Source organism: Pogona vitticeps, chromosome 6 (assembly GCF_051106095.1).
Source record: "Pogona vitticeps strain Pit_001003342236 chromosome 6, PviZW2.1, whole genome shotgun sequence".
NCBI lineage: Eukaryota > Metazoa > Chordata > Lepidosauria > Squamata > Agamidae > Pogona > Pogona vitticeps.
The window spans coordinates 93639966-93663045 of record NC_135788.1 but is presented as its reverse complement, the minus strand read 5'-3'; the positions used below and the strand labels follow the sequence as shown (position 1 = coordinate 93663045).

Sequence of the window (23080 nt, the reverse complement as noted above, 5' to 3'; positions counted from 1 at the left end):
ACAGGTAACAATATTTATTACTTCTTGGCAATGCCCTAATTCTGTTCATTTAGGACTAAGGACTGATAACTTGACAAAGCCATTACAAACTGTGTAATGTAACAAAGCTATTACAAGCTGTATATTACTCTTTTTCGCCCTCTAGTGGTATAGTTATGTGGGTTAAACCAGAGATTGGTGGAAATGAGTTTTACTGTACAGGATTTTTGCTCTATACAGTATATATTTAAAAAAATCCATCAACAGGAGTCTGGTATGAAAGATATACTTAGCGCTACAGAATTATCAAACCAGGAATTTGTTTTATTAGAACTAATAACTTACATTCTTTCTACTAAAAAACATTCCTGGTTTTGATTGTTGTAGGGTTTTTGGGCTGTTTGGCTGTGTTCTAGAGGTTTTTCTTCCCAACGTTTCACGAGTTTCTATGGCTGGCATCTTCAGAGGACAGAAGTTAGAACTGTATCTGTGTTCTGGTGTAGTGTGTGGGATAGTTGAGAATTTGTATCTGTGAGATCAGCTTTTTGTCCTTTTCAGGAGATTGAGTGATTATGGTGATCAGAATGTTTTTTTTGTTATGGGTGTATTGTTGTGATAAAGGGGGAGATGATCTGTCACAGTGATCGATGGGTGTCTTTAGCTAGTCTTTTGTGTGCAGTGATCACCGGTCCTTGTGGGTGGGTAGAGTTTGTTGACTTTTTTACAAGTTTTATTTTTCAGTGCTGAGAGCCAGGCTTTGTTGAGTTTTAGACTTTCTTCTTTTTTGTTCAAGATCTGCTGATATTTGTGGATTTCAGTGGTTTCCCTGTATAGCCTAATATAATGATTGCTGTTGCTGTCTAACACATCTGTATTTTGAAATCGGATTTCCTGTCCAGCTTGTTTCAGAGCATTTTCAGCTACTGCTGATTTTTCCAGTTCTTTTAGTCTGCAGCATCTTTCATGTTCTTTGATTCTGGTGTGGATGCTGCATTTTGTGGTCCCAATATATACCTGGCCACAATTGCAAGGTATCTGCTATACTCCTGCAGTGGTGAGGGGATCCCTTTTATCTTTTGCTGACTGTAACATTTGTTTTATTTTTGTGGTGGGCCTAGATACTGTTTGTAGGTTGTGTTTTTTAAAATGTTTCCCCATGTGGTCCATGACCTCTTGGTTCTTAAGCACTACTGACATTAGACTGAGGCCAAGGTAGTCCAACTAAAAAGGAGAGCTTACCATTCTTTTATATTAGAAAAAAAATTATAGAGCCCGAAAAACCCACAGCAACTAAACAAATTATAGTTGCACAGATCAAATTTACTTATTTCAAAAAGTGGTGACAGATTATCATTTACTATATTTTAGGTGGCCACCATATACTGTAGAAATAGTAGTTTTAATTTTGGATTTAAGAATAAACACATGGGCCATTCCAGTAATTGGTTACCCAGCTGGAATAGATTGGACTCAAAATGAACTAGAAGAATTGGATCAAAAATACAGAAACTAATGAACATGCATCACACACTACATCCAGAAAGTGATGTGGACAGATTATATTTAGCACGAAAAATTGGAGGCTGTGGATTACTGCAGACACAAGAGGTAGTAGAGGAAGAAGAAGAAAAGCCTTAATAATTATATCAGTACAAGAAGATAAAAATTACTGACAGCAGTGAAAATGGAGGATATTTTGAAAACAACTGAAACAAAGGCTCAATATAAGAAACAACAATTTGAAAAGAAATTAAACAGCTGGAAAAATAAACCATTACATGGACAACACCTGAGAAATATTGATGGAAAGCATGATCATAATTCAGCATGGGCATGGCTAAAACTGAGGACCCTTAAGAAAGAAACTGAAGGCTTGATTTTTGCTGCACAAGAACAAGCACTCCAAATCAAAGTGAGGAAAGCTAGGATCTAAGTGCTAACAGCAAATGTCAACTCTGCCAATAAAAAGATGAAACTGTGTCACACCTCATCTGCAAATGTCCAAAGATTGCACAAACAGGTTACAAAGTTAGATATCATAGAATGGCAAAGTTCACTGTGCACTGATCATTACGCAAAAAATATAACTTGCTGGCCTCCAAAAACCCATGGGAACATCAGGTAGAGAAGGTGTCAGAAAATGAGGAAGTCAAGATCTTGTGGGATTTCTGGATCAAAAACAGATAGACATCCTGAACATAACAAACAGACATAGTAGTAATAGAACAAAGAAAGGTCTGGATCAGTGGTTCTTAACGTGGGCGATAATGCCCCCCAGGGGGCGATTTCATTTTTCAGGGGGGCAGTAGAACGAAAAGGGGCAGCGTGGGGGCGCTGGAGCAGAAGGGGGCGGTAGGGGGGCGCTGGAGCAAGCCAAACCTATGAAGATGGCTGCAGCCTTTTTACAGTGTGCATGAATATATATTTTCCTCCAATTTTAATTTAGTTTCAGACTTTTTGTCTTGAAATTTTTAGTTCCTGCATTTGTTTTTATGCCCTTTTTATATTTCTTTTCGCGTCTTAAAATTCACTTGCAACTAAATCATTAAATGTTACTTTTTGGGGGGGCATTTCATTTTCTTGGAATCTAATTTTGTTTTCAGGGGTCATCGGATTTAAGTGTCTTAAATAAATAAATAAATAAATAAATAAATAAATAAATAAATAAATAAATAAATAAATAAATAAATAAATAAATAAATAAATAAATAAATAAATAAATAAATTCCTCAATGGCTCAAGGGGGCGTTTCTTTCAAAAAGGTTAAGAACCACTGGTCTGGATCATTGACATTTCAATCCCAGGGGATGCCAGAGTTGAAAACAAAGAATTGGAAAAACTAACAAAGTATAGATACCTGACAATCGAAACATCTTGCCTCTGGAAGAAACATACTTCATGGTCCTCGTAGTCATGGGGGCTTTGAGAACAATATCAAGAAATTTCACACAGTACTATAAGCAGTTGCAGATCTCAGAAATCACACTACAATGAGAGCTACAGAAAAAAGCAATATTAGGAACAGCATACATACTGTGTCGATATTTAACAGATACAAAGGTTTTTGGTTAAAACTTGTAGCTGTTATATAATACCAGTCAATGTTTTTTATAATTTTGACTGTGCCTGGAGTTTTTTTAACAACAACAACAACAATGTGCTGTCAAGTCAATTCTAACGAAAGGTGGCCCTTTTCAGGGTTTTCTAGGTAGAGAGAGTACTCAGAAGTAGTTTAGCATTCCCTGCTTCTGGAAGCATCCTGGGACTGTGCAGTTTGCCCAAGGCTACACAGGCTGGCTCTTCTGGGATGCCCAGAAGGGAATCAAACTCTCACTCTCTTACTCTGCAGCCAGATACCTAACTCACTGAGCTATCATAGCCATGGAATAAAATTCAGAATATTGATGGCCAAAACCAGGTTCTGTGAGATAAGGAATGCAAGAGCCTCGTGGCGCAGTGGTTAAACTGCTGCACTGCAGCCAAAACTGTGCTCAAGACCTGGGGTTCAATCCCAGGTAGCCGGCTCAAGGTTGACTCAGCCTTCTATCCTTCTGAGGTCGGTAAAATGAGTACCCAGATTGCTGGGGAGGGGCAATGTGTAGCCTGCATAATTAACTTGTAAACCGACCAGAGAGTGCTTGAAGCACTAGGAGGTGGTATATAAGCAGCACACTTTGCTTTTTTGCTTTGCAATTGGAAACAAAATCTTAAAATTAGCAAGAAGAATATGCATTGTATGGTGCAATATACTGTATTCTCAGTATGACTGAATAGTACAGAATTGGGTGTTTCAAAAGTATAAACAGCACATGTACAAGACAATAATGTTGGGAAAGTGGGAGGCAGTAAGAAAAGAGGAAGACCTAACATAAGATGTAGGAATTCAATAAGAGAAACCATGGCTCAAGTATGCAAAACTTGAACATGTTTGTTAATTATAAGCCTTTCTGGAGGTCAAGGATTCATGTTGTATTATGTGCCATCACAGCTTCCAAATTGTTGTTGTTGTTTTAGTCATTAAGTAATGTCCGACTCTTCGTGACCCATGGCCCAGAGCACGCCAGGCCCTCCTGTCTTCCACTGCCTCCCGGAGTTAGGTCAAATTCATGTTGGTTGCTTTGATGACACTGTCCAACCATCTCATCCTCTGTCGTCCCCTTCTTCTCTTGCCCTCACACTTTCCCAACATCCGGGTCTTTTCCAGGGAGTCTTCTGTTCTCATGAGATGGCCAAAGTATTGGAGCCTCAGCTTCAGGATCTGTCCTTACAGTGAGCACTCAGGGTTGATGTCCTTTAGAATAGATAGGTTAGTTCTCCTTGCAGCCCAGGGGACTCTCAAGAGTCTCCTCCAGCACCACAATTCAAAAGCATAAATTCTTTGACGGTCAGCCTTCTTTATGGTCCTGCTCTCATTTCCATACAGTACATTGCTACTGGAAAAACCATAGCTTTCACTATGCGGAACTTTGTCCACAAGGTGATTTCTCTGCTTTTTAAATTGCTGTCTAGGTTTGTCATCACTCTCCTCCCAAGAAACAGGTATCTTTTAATTTTGTGGCTGCTGTCCCCATCTGCAGGGATCATGGAGCCCAAGAAAGTAAAATCTGTCACTGCCTCCATATCTTCCCCTTCTATTTGCCAGGAGGTGATGGGACCAGTGGCCATGATCTTAGTTTTTTTAATGTTAAGCTTCAGGCCATTTTTTGCGCTCTCCTCTTTCACCCTCATTAAGAGGTTCTCCTCCTCACTTTCTCCTTCATGGATTGCTGCTCCTTCATGGATTGCTGCCCTGTCGTGGCGAAGGGGCTTGAGTCAAAAACTGGGGGACAATATACAGCCTTGTCGTACTCCTTTCCCAATTTTGAACCAATCAGTTGTTCCATATCGAGTTCTAACCCTTGCTTCCTGTCCCACATATAGGTTTCTCAGGAGATAGAAGACATCTAGGCCAAGAACATTTAGGGACTCAAGGCTTTTGAGTCCCTCTGTTCCAGGAGAAATTCCAAATATCAGTTAATATCAGTTAAATTCCTATGAAAAAATGATTAGAGAAAATTCTTACCCATGGGCACTGCCCAGCTTCAATAAACCACAATTATTTGCTAACAAGTTGAGAACCATTCTGTACTTGCCTGCCTGTAGGGATTGGATACGAGAAGGCGGCAACCTTAATTCGCCACCCCAAATCACGAGTGAATGTACACGGGTTAGTCCAGCCCTGACTTTTAAGAGCTTAGCATTGAAAGCCGCCCGCCTGGAAGGGTGAAGGTGCCAAAGCACTTCGTGTATGTGCTGGGATCGGTCCTTTTCACTTTCACAGCTCCTGTTTGCTTTACCAAAGCAAAGCATAAATCGTACTCTCGCGTTCGTGAAGGAATCTGGGAACTCATGTTGTTATTATTATTATTTTTTAAATCCCTACTCGCCTAGTCTTCAAAAGTCCAGAAATGGGGAGGAGGGGGCTGCCAAGGGTCAGGTGCCGAGTCCCTCGCAAGAGGAAAGAGGTGCCGATCAGCAGCCACAAGAGGGCCCGCTTTGTTGCTGGAGGAGGGAAAGGGAGGTCTTTCTTTTTCTCCCTCTCTCTCTCTTTCATTCTTTTCTCTAGCCAGGATGTGGAATCGAGCTTCCTGGAGTTTGCAGCTTGCAGCTGCTTTCCCCTAAGACCCCCCTACCCTTTGCATCCCACCTCCCGGCGGGGGGGGGGGGGCGAGGATTTCTCTCTAATCGGCCATCCACCATCCCGGGGCAGGCCGCCAGCCGCCGTGGTCTAGGTTAGTCGGCAGGTAAATAAATGATCTGGGAATGAGAACCAGTTTGCGAGCGAGGGGGGCGGGAAGGAAGGAAGGAGGAGGAGGAGGGACAGAAGAGAAAGCTGCCGAAAAAAGCGGGGCGCCGACCCCTTCGCCTCCTGCCCGCTGCCGCTTTTGCAAGGTCCGATGCACAAGGAGGAGACAATGGAGGGCTGTGCAGGACGTAGGATGGACCTCCGGGCTGGAGAGGGTGAGGGCGTAACATTGCAGTTCAGTCCCGTATCGTTTCCTTGTCTGGAACTTGAGCCCTATTCGCAGACCCTGAGCTTAGAATAGCCACCGACGACGGGCAAGAAATGGGAGTCGGAACTGCTGGAAGTGCGATGTAATCTGAGGGCGGATCTGTCTGCCTGGGATGCAATCGGGGGTGGGGGGGGGGAGAAGAGTCTCTGGCGCCTTGTACAGTAGTTGCATTTGGAAACCTTTCTACCCATTTGTCTACGATCCTTTCCCTCAGGTTTCGGGACATTAATAACCCCACAAACTGCCCCCCCGCATAATTTATGATTCCCCTCCCCAGCATCGCTCCAATTCCCCTTTCCTCATACAGCGCGCCTCTTTTTTTTCCTTTCTTTTTCACGTCGTGTATTTTATTTCCATACCACTGCAGACCATTGCTTGAATGTCCCAGACATCAAGTGGGAACGTCTTTCACAACAGCTGGAATTCTTCAGGATAATTCTTCATTGAAGGAAGTACATTCAGCAATAGTATTACTCCTGAAGGGGTTCTTGAGGGTTTTTTTCCCTTTTACCCTTCTGTAGTTTTTTTCCCACCTGAGGATCCTACTGGGTTAAGAGGAATGTGAACCATTTGCTGAGATTTAACTAACAGAAGAAACATTATATGGACCAAAAAGGAAAAACAGTATGTCTCAGACATTCAGAAAGAAATCATGTTTTGCTGCTGCCTTTGTACTCAGTGGGGAACTACTGCCAGTCCCAGTTTTTTTTAAATAAGCATATCTGTGTTAAATACAGTGTAATATATGGCGATGGTCATCCTGGGTGGGGTATGTTTGTGGGGATCCTGAGAGCTGTGGAGCAAAAAAAAAAATCCCCCCAAGCTTTTTTGCCCAGATCACTGCAGCCCACCTCAAGGATTCTTGAGGCAAGACAACCGTTACCTCTAAGTAAGGTAAGTAAAGGTGTTGTGGGCACACTAACCCTGCCCCCCCCTTGCATAAAGAACTGCTGTGTCCTTGGAAACTTTCTACATCAATGCTTCTCAGCCTTGAGTCCTTAAATGTTCTTGGCCTAGAAGTCTTCACCAGTAGCTCTGCTGGCCTGGGTTTCTGGGAGTTGTAGTCCAAGAACATCTGGAGACCCAACATTGGGAAGCACTGTAATACGATCCAGCACCCTGGAAAATCAAGATTCCAAGTTGTGTAGAGCCCCTTCAGCCCATTCTTCTCAAGACGAGAGAGTGACTGCAAGGGAGGTGGAGGTAGCATGGGTCCTTCCTTGTGTGTTGACAGCAGGATTTATGTTGCCAGAGAGGTGTTTCCAGTGACCCAAAACATGGCATAAATTATTCAATGATTTCTCCCCCCCCTCCCCTTAGGTCTGAAGCATCTCTTGAGGAGAAGACTTCAAGAACGTCTGTCAAGAGAGTTATCTCTGCAGGCCGAGATGCAGGAGAGCTATGAGACAGTAATCTCACTGGGTAAGGGATCCTCTCCCTAATTAAGTTTTCTGTGCCAGTTTGGAACCTGAAGTTCATCTACATATTCCCGGAGCCTGAAGGTAGGGTTTTCCACCAGGGAAGTGAAGATGCAAAGAACGTCATGAACACCCAGATAACATACTAAATTTGATAACTCCTTGCATAGTTATTCACCTCAGCCAATCCAAATCAGTGCCTGAAACATTTGCGTAGATGGGACCGAAGACGGATGACTGGAATTTAAATTTCAGGCTTGGTTCTTAACATAGTGATTCTTTACTTTATTACACTCTCAACACTCTGTCAAAAAAAAACTGAAACTGAAAATTACTGCTAATATGTCAGAAGATCACAGAAGGTTCATGGAGGAATTATCCTTGTCAAGCAGAGTCAGTAGAAAACTATCACAGCTGCAGGAGGCCATGAGGATTGGAGAGCAGTGAATTCATAGTAATTGTGATGAAAACCCTGTATTCCATTGATAGTCTGTTCACACTGCCAGCTGAGAGCCACTAGTCTAGCGTCTGTATCTGTAGCTTCGTTGTAAGTCCTAAATTAGCTAATTTTTCAGTACAGTATTGCTGCATTGTATTAAGGTTGAAAAAATTTCTTCTCTTACCTCCTTCCACATTAGAAACAAGGCAAGTAACAGAACCCAGTAAAACAAATAAAAACAAGCTGTGAGAACAGGAAAGTTTGGAAATGCAGTCCTATCAGGAAGTATCTGCTGAGGTACTGTAATTCATGTGGCCACCCTGTTGAGCAAGATAATAGATCTGTGACAATTTAATGTCCAGCTAAGAAGCACCTTCCCAAATCCAGGGCCTGCTGAATTGGGTCATGATGGGTGTGGATTATAGCAATTTTCATCTAACATGTACAAAGAATGCCAGTTTGGGAAGTCTGGTTTAGAAAACACCTCAGCTACTTATTGCATGGGAACTTGTTAGTGATGGATGACTGATATTTTAAGGAATGCCGTTATTTAACAGTCCCACTAAGGAAACCAAACTGAGCTTCCAGGTCAATCTCTGGTTCCCCTTAACAGAGCTTAAAAATTAATTAATTAATTAGATTAGATTAGATTAGATTTTTATCCCGCCCTTCTAGACATATGTCTACTCAGGGAGGCTCACAATAATTATACATAAAAACAATTAAAACAACAATTTACATTGACAATATTAGTATTAATCAAGATGGAGAATATGAAACAAAAGATTATAAGTAGAAAGTAAAAGTCAAGTATTGACAGGAGGGAAACTGGCATGAGATCAGAGAAAAATGCTACTGCTTGTCTCACTTCCTTCTCTCTTCCCTCTCCTCTTCCTTCAACTCTCCTTCCTTTGCCTCATGGCAGTGGTAGTTGCATCACCTGCCTGCCTGTCTACCCTCTGTGAAAAGCAGTGCTGGGTGATCTACACAGAGGGAGGCAGGCAAATGGCTTTGGCATGAGGGGGCGGGATGGTGGATGTAGTGTGATGTAAAAGGAAGGATGCTGAGACAGTAGGAGGATGGGAGAGGGGAGTTAGTTGAGAGCAGCACAACACGGCGTGGCGTGGGGAAGCAAGAGGAAGATGAGGTAGGCAAGCACAGCTGAGATCTAGGGCAGGGAATGACCCAGTGCACCATTCTTGACTCTTTGTCATCGGAGGTATCTGCCTCATTCTGCTCAACAGACAGGCTGATCCTGATTTTAAAGTTAAAGTTTTAAAGTTACTTTCTGCCACTGCCTGATCAAAGCTTTTCTCCCTGAACAGTAACCTATTCAGCTTTATTCATGTATTTTCTGCTATCCCCTCATAGCGGAAGAAATTGCCATCAGCTGGCCCCGGATAATGGCCTTCACAGAGACTCGAGGGCGGCGAGGTTTGGCTCCTGGTAAGTCTGTAGCGAGAAAGGTCTGGGACGTCCCCCTCGCATGCAGAGGCAGAATGTGTGCTTTTTATGGTAAGAACAAAAAAGCAAGGTGGGAGCTGAGAAGTGATGGGAAAAAATAGCAATTAGAAGACGGTATCTAGACCCTTGCAAAATTTCACTTTTCAACCAAGATTATTGTAGAATAAAACAGTAATTATCTGGAAACACCATAGATGGGCACACAACCTTGTACTGCACCCGTTCATCTCCCTAAAAAAGTTAAATCTAAGCTTCTCATCTTGAGCTGGTGGTCTCCATCCTCCAACTTGTACTGCAATGCTAAAAACCTTTGTCCCACCAGATGTTTTGGACCAGAGTTTACAAAGTTGCCTTTTAGAGATCATGTGCTCCTGTTGCTCTTGACAGTATTTGGGAAATGAATCCTTACGGATTTCTGTTTAGTGCTGAAAAAATGTGTTAAATTTCTTGTTGCTTTCTGTTACTTTACTTCAGCGTTAGGATTGATAAGACTCAGAAAATCCTGTCAATGTTCTTCTTAAAATGCTTTTTTAAAAATAACTCTTGAAAGGAGCTAGAGTACACTATTCATAACACCAGGAGCTTTGTTTCTCTTTATAACCTTCATCACACCTTCCTTATCCCCAAAAGTAACTACTTTTAACTAACTGCATTAATCTTAGCTCATTACTCCTGGGTTTTGTTTTGGACTATAACTCCCACAATCCTCGACCACTGGCCATGCTGGCTGTTGGCTTCTGGGCATTAAACTGGAAAACATCTGGAAGGCGTAATGCTTCCCTCTCTGGTATTGAAAATAATCCCTCTCTGCTGACTGTCCTCTGCAATTGGGTGAGATGCATGGCAGTTCTGTTTAAATTGACTCATGTCCTTGGTTTTGGTGAGGTATAATGGGCCACCTATTTATAACCAGCTGAGATGGGCTGTCTGGGACTCTCTGAATCCCAGGGCCTTGTAGATTCTGGTCTGTGATGCTAAGAATCCTAACACAGTGCATGCAGATCCCAATTTAGTCAGTGTCCCTGTTGATGCAAGGAATAATAAATTAGTGCTTGATTTTGCAGGATTCCTCTAATTTGAACCATATTGTATAATCAGTATTAAAACACTGTCAAATCGATTGATGTTGATGAGAAGCAAGGGGGAAAAAAAACCTTAAGTGTTATGATTTTTTTAAAATGTGCTATTTTTTCTAATGACCCAATTCTGGAATGCTTTCTGGGGGACTTCCACAGGTCAGATCCCACAAAGGTGTAAACAAGGGACCAGATCAACACAAGACAAGATGGTGCCTTTACTTTGACGTAGGGGAGGCAACTCAGACATCATGGCATGTGCGGCTCTGTCTCTGCCATCTGCCATCTATGTCAAGGCGGCCCATTCACTCTACCTGACTTTAGCGCAGGCCCTATTAGGTCATGGCCTAGGCAGTAGGATCAGAGGGCCTCGGTTTACGTAACTGGCATTTCTTTTCTTCTCTCTTTTAATTATAGGGCTAGAAATGGAACCCGAGCAAGGGCAACTTGCACCTTTACAAGGTCAAGCAGCAGCAGCTACGGCTGGCTCCAGCGAAGATGGGATCCTGCCAGACTTCCGGAGGCAGCTCGGGGTGATCCTGCAGACTGTAGGCAAGGCTCAGGTGGAGAAGATGCTGAGGGAGCTGGTGAAGGAGCAAGAGCAGCAGGGAAGGATGAGGCGGCGCAAAAGAGTGACCAGGAGCCCCCGACAGAGAGGTAGTGAATGGCCTTGATAGAGAGAGTGGGGTGCTGATGCCTCTGTGTCTTGTTCTGGACTGATGAAAAGGCCAGGGATCAGAGAAGTTACAATTTTTTTGACTTACAGCTCCCTGGGTCTCCCAGCAAGCATCGCTATAGTAGAAAATGTAACGTTTTCATGCTCTGGAAGAATTTAGCTGGGAAAAACTGGGTTTCTAACACTGTGAAAACTAAATTATTTTTTTACGTAAAACATGATAAAATCTGGAGTTAAATGTTAGTTGGTTTCAAATCATTGGATTGTATTTGAAGCCTTGCTAGCCTATCTGCCTTCTCAGCCTCTCTGGCCTAGCGTCCTGATGCTTATTGTTTTTCTCCTCATGCTTCCCCTCTTTTTCATTCCATTACTCTCTCTACTAACTACCGTATTTTTCGCACCATAAGACGCACTTTTTCCCCACAAAACAGGGGTGGAAAGTCTGTGCGTCTTATGGAGCGAAGAAAACAGATCATATTTTCCTGTTTTCTTCTCCTAAAAAATTGGTGTGTCTTATGGAACGAAAAATACGGTAGGTGGGATCTCCTGCCCTTTTGTGGCTCTTGAGCACTTAGTCTTAGCCTTTTTCTGAATGGCATGTTTTCAGATTCACTGAATTCACTGCCAGTGTAGAAGCTGACTTGCTCTTGGAGCAGAATCTTCTGAATGTTGGGCAGAGTTGCAATAATAATCCAGGATTTTTTTAAAAAGTATTATTTTCTTCTCTATTGTTGTGACTTAGGAATAGAGAGGAGAAATACCTTTACTGATGGGCATGGGAACACTGAAGTGTTCAGACCACTATAAAGAAGCAGCAGTTAATGTCAAATGCAGTTCAGAGTTTTGTCTTAACTTACCACCTGAATGGCTTGAGTCCAGCCAGATCTTGGAAAAATTAATATTTTGGACAACCACATCCGGAATTCCTTAGCTATCATGGTCAACATAGCAAAAAATCAACGTACTTACTTCCAAACTGATCTTTCATGAAATAAAAGTACTGACATGTTGATTGGAGACTGCCAGCAAATTTATTAGCAAGTCCTTGTCCACAGGTCTTTACCACTCATGATACGTCCATGGAGAATCCAGTGTTTCCCCCCGGGGTCTTTCTACATGGCAAGCAACATGTGTTCTACTACTATGCTCCCCTGCAGTCTGAGCCATTACATTGTGTAGCGCTGACTTCCTGTTACAGTTCTTCCCCAACCAGGGCAGAGAATCTGTGTTCCCTACACATATTTCAGGAATTCAACTCCCACCAGCCCCAGCCAGGACAACTAATGGTCAGGAATGACAGAGGCTTGAGTACAGCAGCATCTGTAGAGCCAGTGATTACAGGCCCGCACCCAGACACCTTTGTTACAGATCATTCTTTGCTTTATTCCACAAAAGAAGACTTAACCACTCTTCTGTTTCAGCAGGTGATGGAGCTGGTGGGCTGGACAGCTTGGAGACCCCACAGGAATCTCAGGTTGGAATAGTGGAAGGACCTTCTGTCCCATCCAGGAAGTTGCCCGAGAATGATCTACATCTGCCTCTCTTGTGTCCAGGGTTGGCAGCAGGCCAAAAGCAATCCATTGCAAGGAAGATGGTTCGTGGGGATGCCAGTGGGTGCAAGAATAGTCTTGTCCATCAGCAGAATTTTTTGGCCTCACGATGGGGAACAGGACACGAGCCCAGGGAGAGCATTGGCTGCCCTCCGCTCCACAATATAAGCCGGGACTCCCAGGATGGCAGTAGAATCTGGCCACCATTTGTTGAAAGAGCCCAGATTTTCTCAGGGTGGCAGAAACCACGCTGTACACAGAGACGCCGGCGCCAGCCGGCTGGAGAGAAACCCCATCACTGTGGGCCATGCAGGAGAACCATTGTGGTCCCTCCACAAAGATCAAACTCTCCTTTGGTTCCTGTCCCAGACTCTGCTTCTGCCTCTTCACCTGCCCTGCCTCAGAACTCTGTGGGGCCAGTGAGTCCTCAGACTCCAGCAGGCAACCCAACATCGGCCCAGCACCGAAAACCCCATGGCTGCGAAGAGTGTGGCAAGCGGTTCCGCATCCTAAGCAACTTGGAACGGCATCAGCAACGCCACGCTGCGGAAAAGCCTCACCAGTGCCGAGACTGCGGCCGGCGGTTCCGTTGGGGCTGCCACCTGGAGCGCCACCGGCGGTCACGCCGTTGTGTGGAATGTGGTGGGGGCCTGGCAACACCTCCCCCTCCCCCCCTCCCCACCCCCAGAACCTGACCGGCCCTATTCTTGTGGAGAATGTGGGAGGCGGTTTACACAGCGCTCAGCGCTCAGCAAGCACCGGCGGCTGCATTCTGGGGAGCGCCCTTATGGCTGCGGGGAGTGCGGGAAGCGCTTCCTCCAGCGCTCGGACCTCACCATTCATGTGCGCTCGCACTCTGGGGAGCAGCCTTATGTCTGCACAGAGTGTGGCCGCCGCTTCAGTGTCAGTTCGAACCTCAGTAAACACAGGCGCATGCACCGCGGGGAGCGCCCTCACGCCTGCTCCATCTGTGCCAAGCGCTTCTTGCAGCGGTCGGAGCTCCTCATCCACCAGCGGGCTCACACCGGGGAGCGCCCTTACCCCTGCACAGCTTGTGGGAAGCGCTTTGCTCGCCGAGCTCATCTCAAACGGCACCAGCGCACCCACGGGGGCATCCCTCCTGTAACCCCTGCCTCTCGCCACCAGAGTGCCCGTTTGCTGACCGCGTCTGCTGCAGACACCGTGCCCCTTCTTGAACGGCAGCAACACGAACACGGGGGACTGGTTGATGGCCTGGAGTCACGTCCTCACGGCAGTACACTTACAGCGACAGCACGCCCACCGGGACCTGGGCCTGCTGCTTTTTCGGCTGCCCGAGGTTCTGTGGGCGCTCCGCCCTTGGGGCTGCCCTGGTCTGTGCCCTCATCTGCTCATCTCCCTTTTTGCTCAAGCTCTCTCTGATCACATGGTAGCTTTCCTGCCTCCCTACCCTTCAACAGCCCCTCATAAGCAGTGGGCATCCTAGTTGAACCGGTTTCATGGCTTGGGCCCAGCTCAGAGTAGCTGCAACTGAGAGATTGAACCAGGTTCTGGAAGGGAAAGGAAGTGGCCTACATTTTGGGCCCCAATCCTTATTTGCTAGGACGCTTGGCAGTTTTCTGTTGTGGCTTTTTTTCTAGGCTCCATTAAGGGGAGAGGTGGGAAGCAGATGGGCTGCCAGACCCCTGTATGAAATATCCACTGTGTTCCCAGGTACATTATCAGGCATCAGATGGGGAGGGATTAAGTCAATTGCCTTTGTGGATTTAGGGGGGAAGCACCCCACATTGACTAGAGTTAAGAGTTGCAGGTAGTCTTGATTGCTTGCAAACCACAGTGTGATCACAAGCATGCGTTTCTGAGACAGGCACCCAAGATGGCTTGTTCTCGAGATATTGTCCTTCACATGGTCTCCTACGGTCCTCCCACCTCCCTCACTTTGGTTAGCTTTTTATTAGGCCTCCAACACACTAAGCCCTGTTTTTCTTGCCCAGTAATCTCCCCTTCATTGGACTCTTCTAGTTTACAGGAAGAGGCGTTCAACTAGGTTTCTCCCAAGCACTTAGTATCAGTTTCCAGAGAAGAAAAGCACACCCACTAATGCATTGGAGCCCTCATGCCATCATGCAAAGACACTGCCTGTCACATAAATGTAGGTGGATGGATGGGTTGTGTGCAGCTTTTGTTCATTCTTCTTTTCTGTCTAAAAAAGATGATCACCAGGCTGAAGAACTAGGAGACTGGGAACTTCCAGAAAGAAGCCAAAGGAAGAAAAGACAGCTGCTAATTCTTCAGAGTGGTCCAAGTGGTACAGTGAACTGTGGCAGGATACGAACTTGGCTGTTGCTTGCAGAATTTGGGATAAGATGGCTAGTGCCTTCTAAGGAGGCTATAGGGCTTCCTTCATCACTTCCTGAGAAAGCTGACTGACCGAAGAGGTGTGTTTAATGGGAACTATGGACTTGAACATTTTAGGGATGGGAAGGTCCCTGTTTTCTACATCTACTGATGCTGCAGCTGGCCCCGAAGTGGCTGTCAAGTAGGGATCAAAAATGCTGTGCCTAGAGCTGTCCCCAACTCCACAGTTGTTTACCAGCCCAGTGTTATTTCTCCAGTTGTTTGTACATTCCTGCTATCTTGGACTGGTGGTTTACCCCCCCCCCCCCGGGTGGGATTTGAGTGATGGTTTCATCAAGCTCTGCGGTTTGGCCTGGGTTCTAGAGTAGGGAGGGGGTCTAATGATACCTGATTTAGGACTAACACAGTAGAACTTTTGTTTTATCAGATCTTTAGCATGGAGTTTTGTTAACCAGCGTAGACAAAAATACATCCAGAACTGTACATACAAAAGAATCAAAATAGAATATTTTGCAATTCCCTTCCCCCAAAGAAAGTATTATTTTAACGTCTCTCAGACCTTAAAATGCAGATTATGTGTCTTTGAGTTTAACCACAGATCTTCAAAACCCTTGCTCTCCTAGTGTCGAGGACATTAATCTTCATATGGAGAAAACGGTCGTATTTCGCATTTAATAATGTAGTGCCCATCACAGATTTTACCCAGCTTTTCTAAGGCTCATCTTCACCCTTTTTCTTGGCTGAAGATGTTTTTAAAACATACCCAGAGAAATGCAACATCACTGGCCAAGAGCGCTGTGGAAAAAAAACAAATTCAGGCTGTTAAAAGATGAAAACAAGGGGCTTCACTCCTTGGATTCCATTGTCTCTAGCAGGTTCTAAGTTAATTGAATTGAGCAAAAGCAGCTCTGATAAGGCTTAAATCTGTGACTGGCTTCCACAAGTGAGAGAAATGATCTCACAGAGCACTATGACTTTCATGACCTTTTGAGTGGGAGTTGGCAGACATAACAGGAACATGGGTGCTCAAGAGAGTCTGGGGGAGACGGTGCCATCCACATATTGCCACCGCTTGGCACGATAGTTTTAGGAAAACCACAAGTATATTTCCAAAGCCCCAGAGGTAGTTGGCTACTTTCATAGTTACATTTTTTAAAATTACACTTTGCTTTCTTGTTATTCCAAAGTGTTTAAAATAGTTTTCTAGTTTGGTTAAAGGAAACACCTAAGAATGCTACTGGCCTACAAAATACACCAAAATAGTGAGTTCACACAATAAGTATACAACAGGGATAGGCAGAGTACAGACCACATGTTTCACAAGGGGACATTTTTGTCCCATTTCCCTCCTACTTCCCAGAAAAAAAATTAACCTTCCCCTATGTATGCATGGGAGACGTGGTGGCACTGTGGGTTAAACCACTGGTTCTTAACCTTTGTTACTCAGGTGTTTTTGGACTGCAACTCCCAGAAGCCTTCACCATTAGCTGTACTGGCTGGGGTTTCTGGGAGTTGCAGTTCAAAAACACCTGAGTAACAAAGGTTAAGAACCACTGGGTTAAACCACAGAAGCCTCTGTGCTGCAAGGTCAGAAGACCAGCGGTCGTAAGATCGAATTCACGCAACGGAGTGAGCTCAGGTTGCTTTTCCCAGCTCCTGCCAACCTAACAGTTCGAAAGCATGCAAATGCGAATAGATAAATAGGTACCACCTTGGTGGGAAGGTAATGGCATCCCGTGTCTAGTTGGGCTGGCCACATGACCACGGAAACTGTCTCGGACAAACACTGGCTCTACGGCTTGGAAAAGGGGATGAGCACCACGCCCTAGAGTTAGACACGACTGGACTAAATGTCAAAGGGAACCTTTACCTATGTGTGTATGAGAGAAGTACATACTTTTAGGTAGGGAGTGTGGATTCTTAGAGGTTGCACGTTGCCAAGTTCACACCTGGGTTTCCTGTTTTTTTGACACTACGTAATCCTGTTGTTCTATAGGTGGTTTTTACTGTAAGACTGTGGGGCCAGAATTGCCTTGATAATAGTGGAATAGCTTGACTGCTATATGCCAGTGTATGACTTGGTCTCCCAAGTTGCAAGCCACCTAATCTGCTTCAAGAGATATGTAACCCCTGTGTGCACAGTCTTATTCCTCTATTCGAGCCAGCACTAGTCCTTGCTTTATCACACTCCACATCCTGAATTATTGACAAATTAATCAAATTAATCATTTGAGACAGTCTGAGAAATTTCATTGGTACATATATTCCTACATGTTCAGAGATTCTGCAGCACTGAGATAAACTGGACCAGCGAATGCATTCAACAGAAGACCCAGATCACAGAATAACAAAGTTGGAAGGGGCCTATAAAGCCATTGATTCCAACCTCCTGCTTTTCCTTGAAAAGATTTGGGGTATAAACAGTGAGTTCCAAGTAAAACATGAATCGGGGTATGTCTTGTTCAAAGTAAGATAAACCCAAGTTCTACAAGGAGTTGAATACTTGAATGGTAAGGCTTAATACATGGAGCAAACTGGCATATGATTTCTTTGCTAATCCCATAGAACAGCAATGAAGCTCTGCATTCTAGACACAAACCCAACAGCACCTGCTTCCTGGCTTCTGAGATTTTGCTAAGCAGTCTTCCATATCTGCATTGACAAACTTAATATCTTTTTTTAAAAACCTAGCAAAAAGAGATTCCACAGAATGTTATGCCTACCGCCATTCACTGTGCATGTTTAGTGTGATTATAATTTTTATGGAGTACAACTCCCAGAATCTCCCAGGTGTCTATAGACGTAGCCCAACTACCGGAAAAAATACACAGCACTGGATAGCTTCACTGGCCTAATTTATCTTGCTACTAATACATAATCCTTGAATGATACAAAAGTGCAAATAGGAACTGAGATGGTGTCACTCTTTATTAAAAGATGCCCAAACAAATGCATTCAAGCCCTGCTTCACTTTTGGACTCACAGAACTTTCCATGGGCAGGAATTTGGTGAGCAACAAGCAACCGTTAAGTGGATCATGGAGTGCGTTGGTCAACTCAGTGATGCAATGAGCCCATCAATCTTTGTTCAGCTTCTGCTGCTGAAAGGTGAGATAAAGTCTTGCCACTTGCTCAACATCCTGACTGCCACACAGTTAAAAATGTCTTATGGAAGTTCACAAGCAAGGCGTGATAGTGATGCTTTTTCAGCCCCAATATCAAGGGGTCAGTCATCCTAAATATAGACTTTGTGCTTTTGTAAGGTATTAGCAACAACTATCCCATATGAACTCGTCAAATCTTTTTTAAAAATGGCAAACACAACATTTTGTGGCACAAAGTTCCCAGGGTTGATCTTGCTGGTATCAGAAAAAAAAATCACTTCCTTTGGTGTGTGTTGTGTTTTTAACTTTGTGATTCTTATTTACCCACTGTAGACTGGGGTAATTTGATACGGCTAGGAGTTCTGCACTTTTGAGAGTGACTCATCTATCCCTCATTTATTTCCCCACAGCACTTAATGTGAGTTGATAACCCTTTCCTGAAATCTATATGCAAACAGAGCAAATGGTTCCAGATGGCATCATAAAGCAAAATAAGTCACACCTTCTTAATGATGGGATGGAGTGGGCATAGACCTCAGACCTCTCATTGTTTCTAAGCAGCTGGATCCTGCCAAGGTTTGCCTTTCTGGCCACAGACATAACATTTGCTTCCAGTCTAAAGAGTCTGTTCCCAAAACAGGTCAGCCAAATGGGGACTTTCCTGAATCCACAACTCCAGGGGAACAACAGTCTTATCTTTGCAGCTGGAAAACTCTGTTCCTTCCCTCCCTCTTAACTGTAGCAAAACGTCAGTCCCGCAGTCTGGAGCAGCCTCAGAGACCCGTTGACTGTTTGATGCTGTGGAAGCTGACTCGGGTTGGGGAGGTGGGAATGGACATGGCCCTTGCCACTCGGGCACGGATGGAGTGCTTGTCCTGCCACCGGTGCCATCTCTTCCGTACCGCCGAGCGGACCTGGGAAGACAAATCACGAAATATACAGAAAACACATTTGTTAATTCTTTCTCCTTTCCTTAGTTCTAGAGCCTTTAAGAGCAAAGAACAACAGGAATGCTATGCTAAATCAAGCCAAAGACCTCTGCAGGCCATCATGGCGTTGTAACAGTGGCCAACTAAGTCCCTATAGGAAAGCTCCCAAGCAAGATGAGAGCACCTTCCTGCTCATGCTCACCCTAGCACTGATACAGAGGAGCTTCCTGTTTGCACTTCTAGGAGTGACAAAGAAGCCTCAGGACTAGCAGTTTTTGGAAAATCCTGGATTCTTGAAAGAAGGAGAAAACTTTAATTTGAGTCTGGATAGTCGTTAAGGACCAATATATAAAATCATTGTTTTAAAAAAAGGGAATGTCGTCATGAGCTGAAAGAAAAACCCTCGTAAATCTTTTAGGGGTATTTTTTCAAATGAGCAATTCAGGGGTCAGTAGTTTTTAAACCACAGCTACCTTGAGTGCCCATTTGGGAGAAATGTAAAATACACATATAAAACCCATGGAATATTTCTCTTAAAATTGCTCAGAAGATGGGAGCAAGCCATTCTCCCATCGTTCCATTTGATAATATTTGGACATGGTATTCTGAGCACATACAAGGCTAGGAGAACGAGGCCATGGTCACCGAAGAATCCGCTTGAACAGGCTTTAGGGCACAGCCACATTACCAATGTGCTGGTTCCATACCAAGTTTAATCAAAGGATCCTGGGAACTATCGTTTCACAAGCAGCTAAAGTTCTTCTGTTAAAATTGTTACTGCCTCCCGCATGCCTTCTCTTTCACAGGCGTACACCCCTTCTCTGTGACTCATACAGTTCCTCATTCAGATGTAGAGAATGCCCACCCCCTTGTTGAATTTGTTCTTCGCTCTTTGCTTCCAAAGCCAGCCCTCTAATCCCGGTTTCCTGCATTCTGGCATCCTGCAGTCGTGGCTTCCATCCTGGACTACCTCTTCCAACATGTCCAGGTATTGGTCCCTTGGTCTGCCAAATCGCCTGTTCTTCAAGGATCACGAAAAGGACACCAATAGCTATAGAAACAATGGGCAGCAATTTTGCAGAGCTGGCAAGCGTCCATGCTAGTGCAAAATGCTTTAGTGTGACAAAACCTTTGCATAGAGCTTCTTAGCGTTAACATAGTGAGATAGGTTCATAAGGTTATGAATCATTAATAAAAACCATTACACTGTGATATGAAAAAGGCATCTGTAGTTGCTAAAAAAAAAAAAGAAACCACCCCTTTCAAAACTTAGGATAAAACCCCAGAATTATAAAACAAATGATAAAAACACAGAATGCTAATTGTCAATTTTAAATAAACTGTGGATTAAAACACATTAAGAAATTGGATAACACATTTTCCAACAAATTATTTCCAGGTTCTGAGCAGGAATAGGACCTAGGAAGTCTGTCTATCACATTCCCATTCTCATTTCTCATCCCGACTCACCTCACTGTTCAAGAAGCAGTAGAAGACAGAAACAAAAAAGCCCTAATTGGAGAAGAAAACAAGGTAAGCAAGTGTTATGGGAAGTGGGGGAGGAAAAAAGTTAAAGAATAGGCACTCTACTGCCTCAGAAGGCGTTCAGCGCTTTACTTTCTAAAAACAGAAGTTCTGTTATTTAAGCATTTGATCTAGAAGACCTGCTTTATCCAGAGCCTGGAAGCAACTAATTATGAATAATGTTACTTGTAACTAATCTCTTTTTCTAATGTATTGAGTTACAGATACATTACTTTATGATTGTAACATAGGATAATGTTAATCCTTTTGCAGTGTAATGACCACTGCTTTTAGTTACATTTATAGTTAAAGAGGTGTGTGGGCTTACTACTTAGGCATGTGCTGAATCCACGCTACACGCCAGTGGCTTGTAGCCTTCAGATGCTTCCTATCTCTGCTGTAACACAGTAATCCTTTTAGTTACTTTTTAATAACAAGACCTAGTTACTGGCCTGTCAGAAATTATTTTTAAAAGAAAGTTTCTAGGCTCCGAGGTTTCAGGCTATACGAGGGTAGAGTTTGGTTGAACATAAGGAGAAATCGCTTGACTGTAAGATCAGTTTGGCAATCAAACCAGTTGCCCATGGACAAAGTTCCCCAAGGAGAGACTGTTTGTGAGATGAGGATGATGGAGATCATTTTGGTGACTGACTGTACCACCTCAAATAACAAAACTCTAAGCATTTAAAAGCTATCTATAATATAATATAAACTAATGTACAGTGGTGCCTCACTAGACAGTTACCCCGCATGACGATGATTTTGCTAAACAGCGATTTCAGTGGAACGGATTATCATCATCTAGCGAGGCACCACTGTATATGTATTAAAACCAATATACAGTATAAAGAAATTAGGGCTGAAATCCAGATGCTTAGTGTAGTAAATTGCACAAAGAAGACCTATTGAATCACTGGGGATATTGGTAGAGTCAGTTTCTTTAAAAGTTCCATTGATTTAAATGGGCCTACTCTAGTTGTTAGTTACTTTAGCAGAGACTCAAAATATTTCCATTGATTCAATGGACCTACCTTACTGTGACTTTCTATGCCAAGCAATAGGACTTCAGCCAGCATTACACAGCTGAGAAGCCCTAATTAGAGGAAACAATAACATAACTGAAAACACATTAACAGAAGGCAGTTTTGCTAAAGAATTTTAAGGCAATGAAACAAAATATCAATTTGTAAGCTTTGTGCCTTCCACTTTTTCTTTCTAAGATCTTGTAGTCCAATGCAGTCTATAATCCGAAATGCCAAATGGGAAATTGCAAGTACTATTTTAATTAATTAAAATAAATAAGTTTAAAGCAGTGCAAATGATGTCATGTTGGAAGCTTCTACATGGATTATACACAGAAACATACATCACACATAGTTCCCTTTAGTTTTTCCATACCTGGAAGGACTCTAACAGTGAATTGAAGTAGATGAAGACGATCCGGGATACTTCATCTTCTCCAGGATTGACAAAGAAAAGCATGTAGGTAATGCCCAGTAAAGGAAGGAGTACAAGGGTGGCCTTCACAGCTTTTCTGGAAGAAGGACACAGTGGTGACCATCTAGCCCCATCCAGATTGACAGCTCCATGCCCTGTTTATCAAGGACGTCATTTCAATTTACACACCCAGCAGGATGAAGTGGAAGGTGGTGATGAATCCCAAACATGGGTGAGCATCACATTTCTGGATCTTTCCTTACATTCAAAAAAACAAAAACAAAAACAGAATTCCCAACAAACAGAAAACTAGGACAGCAGAGGAAAAGGTTCCAAACTTTCTTCTCCTGATGTCATAGCTTTCTTCTACTTACGGGGAATTTTGTCCACAGGGCATTAAACAAAATCTCCCACCACTGGGTCTGAATTGATGCAGTTTCTTCTACGATCACAGATTCTGTCCCACCACATTCTGCTGCCTGTGATAATCTGATACAAATTGCTGCCAAAACTCAAACCTGGAATCCATTTCCTATGCCAGGATTTGAATGTGGCACATGTGATGCAAAAATTAAAATGGTGCCTATGTCCAAAATGCTTTTCTGTCTGCTCATGAGAACCACAAGCTTCACCACTGTATGTGCAATAACAAACAAACAAATAAACCCCACACCCATCTAAAATTATTTGGGAAGATCTGAACTTTTAAACCCATGAGATTAGATTGAACTTCAGCTCAGTTTAGAAATTACACAGTTATTATTGTCCAACAGCAATAAGGTCTGCATAAACTTTCCAGCAGCCTCACCTTAAAGCACATAAGCCCCCCATCAAACTCTCATTTTTTAACTTGGACATTTTATCCTTCATCTCAGACAGTCGGCTGATGGTCCCTTCATGGTGAGAAGAATTGGGCACTCTGTGCATCAGGGATGGGAAATCTGGGACATTCTGGCTGTTGTTGGTCTTCACCTCCTATCTGTGGTGAGTATGTCATCCAGGGTGATTCATGGTAAAATATGATGGGAGATGAAGCCCAGCAACTTCTGGAGGTCCATAAGTTTCCTCACTATATATAATTAGAGGCACGTTGTA

General features: G+C 43.6%; 2 protein-coding genes across 7 annotated transcripts in view; one reads left to right on the top strand and one right to left on the bottom strand.

The window, feature by feature from the left end:
• Nucleotides 1-5437: 5437 nt before the first annotated feature.
• On the top strand, nucleotides 5438-17225 carry LOC140708438 (uncharacterized). 5 transcript variants are annotated; one of them, XM_078377873.1, is made up of 5 exons: nucleotides 5438-5979; nucleotides 7353-7454; nucleotides 9261-9335; nucleotides 10847-11086; nucleotides 12527-17225. In XM_078377873.1, the coding sequence occupies exons 1-5, from the start codon at nucleotides 5916-5918 to the stop codon at nucleotides 13348-13350; spliced, it is 1305 nt and encodes a 434-aa protein (XP_078233999.1). In that variant the 5' UTR covers nucleotides 5438-5915; the 3' UTR covers nucleotides 13351-17225. The 5 variants fall into 5 exon arrangements, with proteins under 5 accessions (XP_078233999.1, XP_072860376.2, XP_072860375.2 ...); XM_073004275.2 differs by having other exon boundaries at nucleotides 5441-5750; XM_073004274.2 differs by having other exon boundaries at nucleotides 5441-5762.
• A 677-nt stretch (nucleotides 17226-17902) lies between these two features.
• CRHR1 (corticotropin releasing hormone receptor 1) overlaps nucleotides 17903-23080 on the bottom strand; it is a 96947-nt gene continuing 91769 nt past the window's right edge. The window contains exons 11-13 of one of the 2 annotated variants that reach the window (XM_020785647.3): nucleotides 21947-22082; nucleotides 20495-20536; nucleotides 17903-19009 (exon numbers count right to left, since the gene is read on the bottom strand). In XM_020785647.3, the coding sequence (XP_020641306.1) occupies nucleotides 18869-19009; nucleotides 20495-20536; nucleotides 21947-22082 (319 nt within the window). In that variant the 3' untranslated portion in view covers nucleotides 17903-18868. Of the gene's footprint in view, nucleotides 19010-20475; nucleotides 20537-21579; nucleotides 21642-21946; nucleotides 22083-23080 lie in introns of those variants that run through there. The other variant, XM_078377875.1, reaches the window with a different exon arrangement.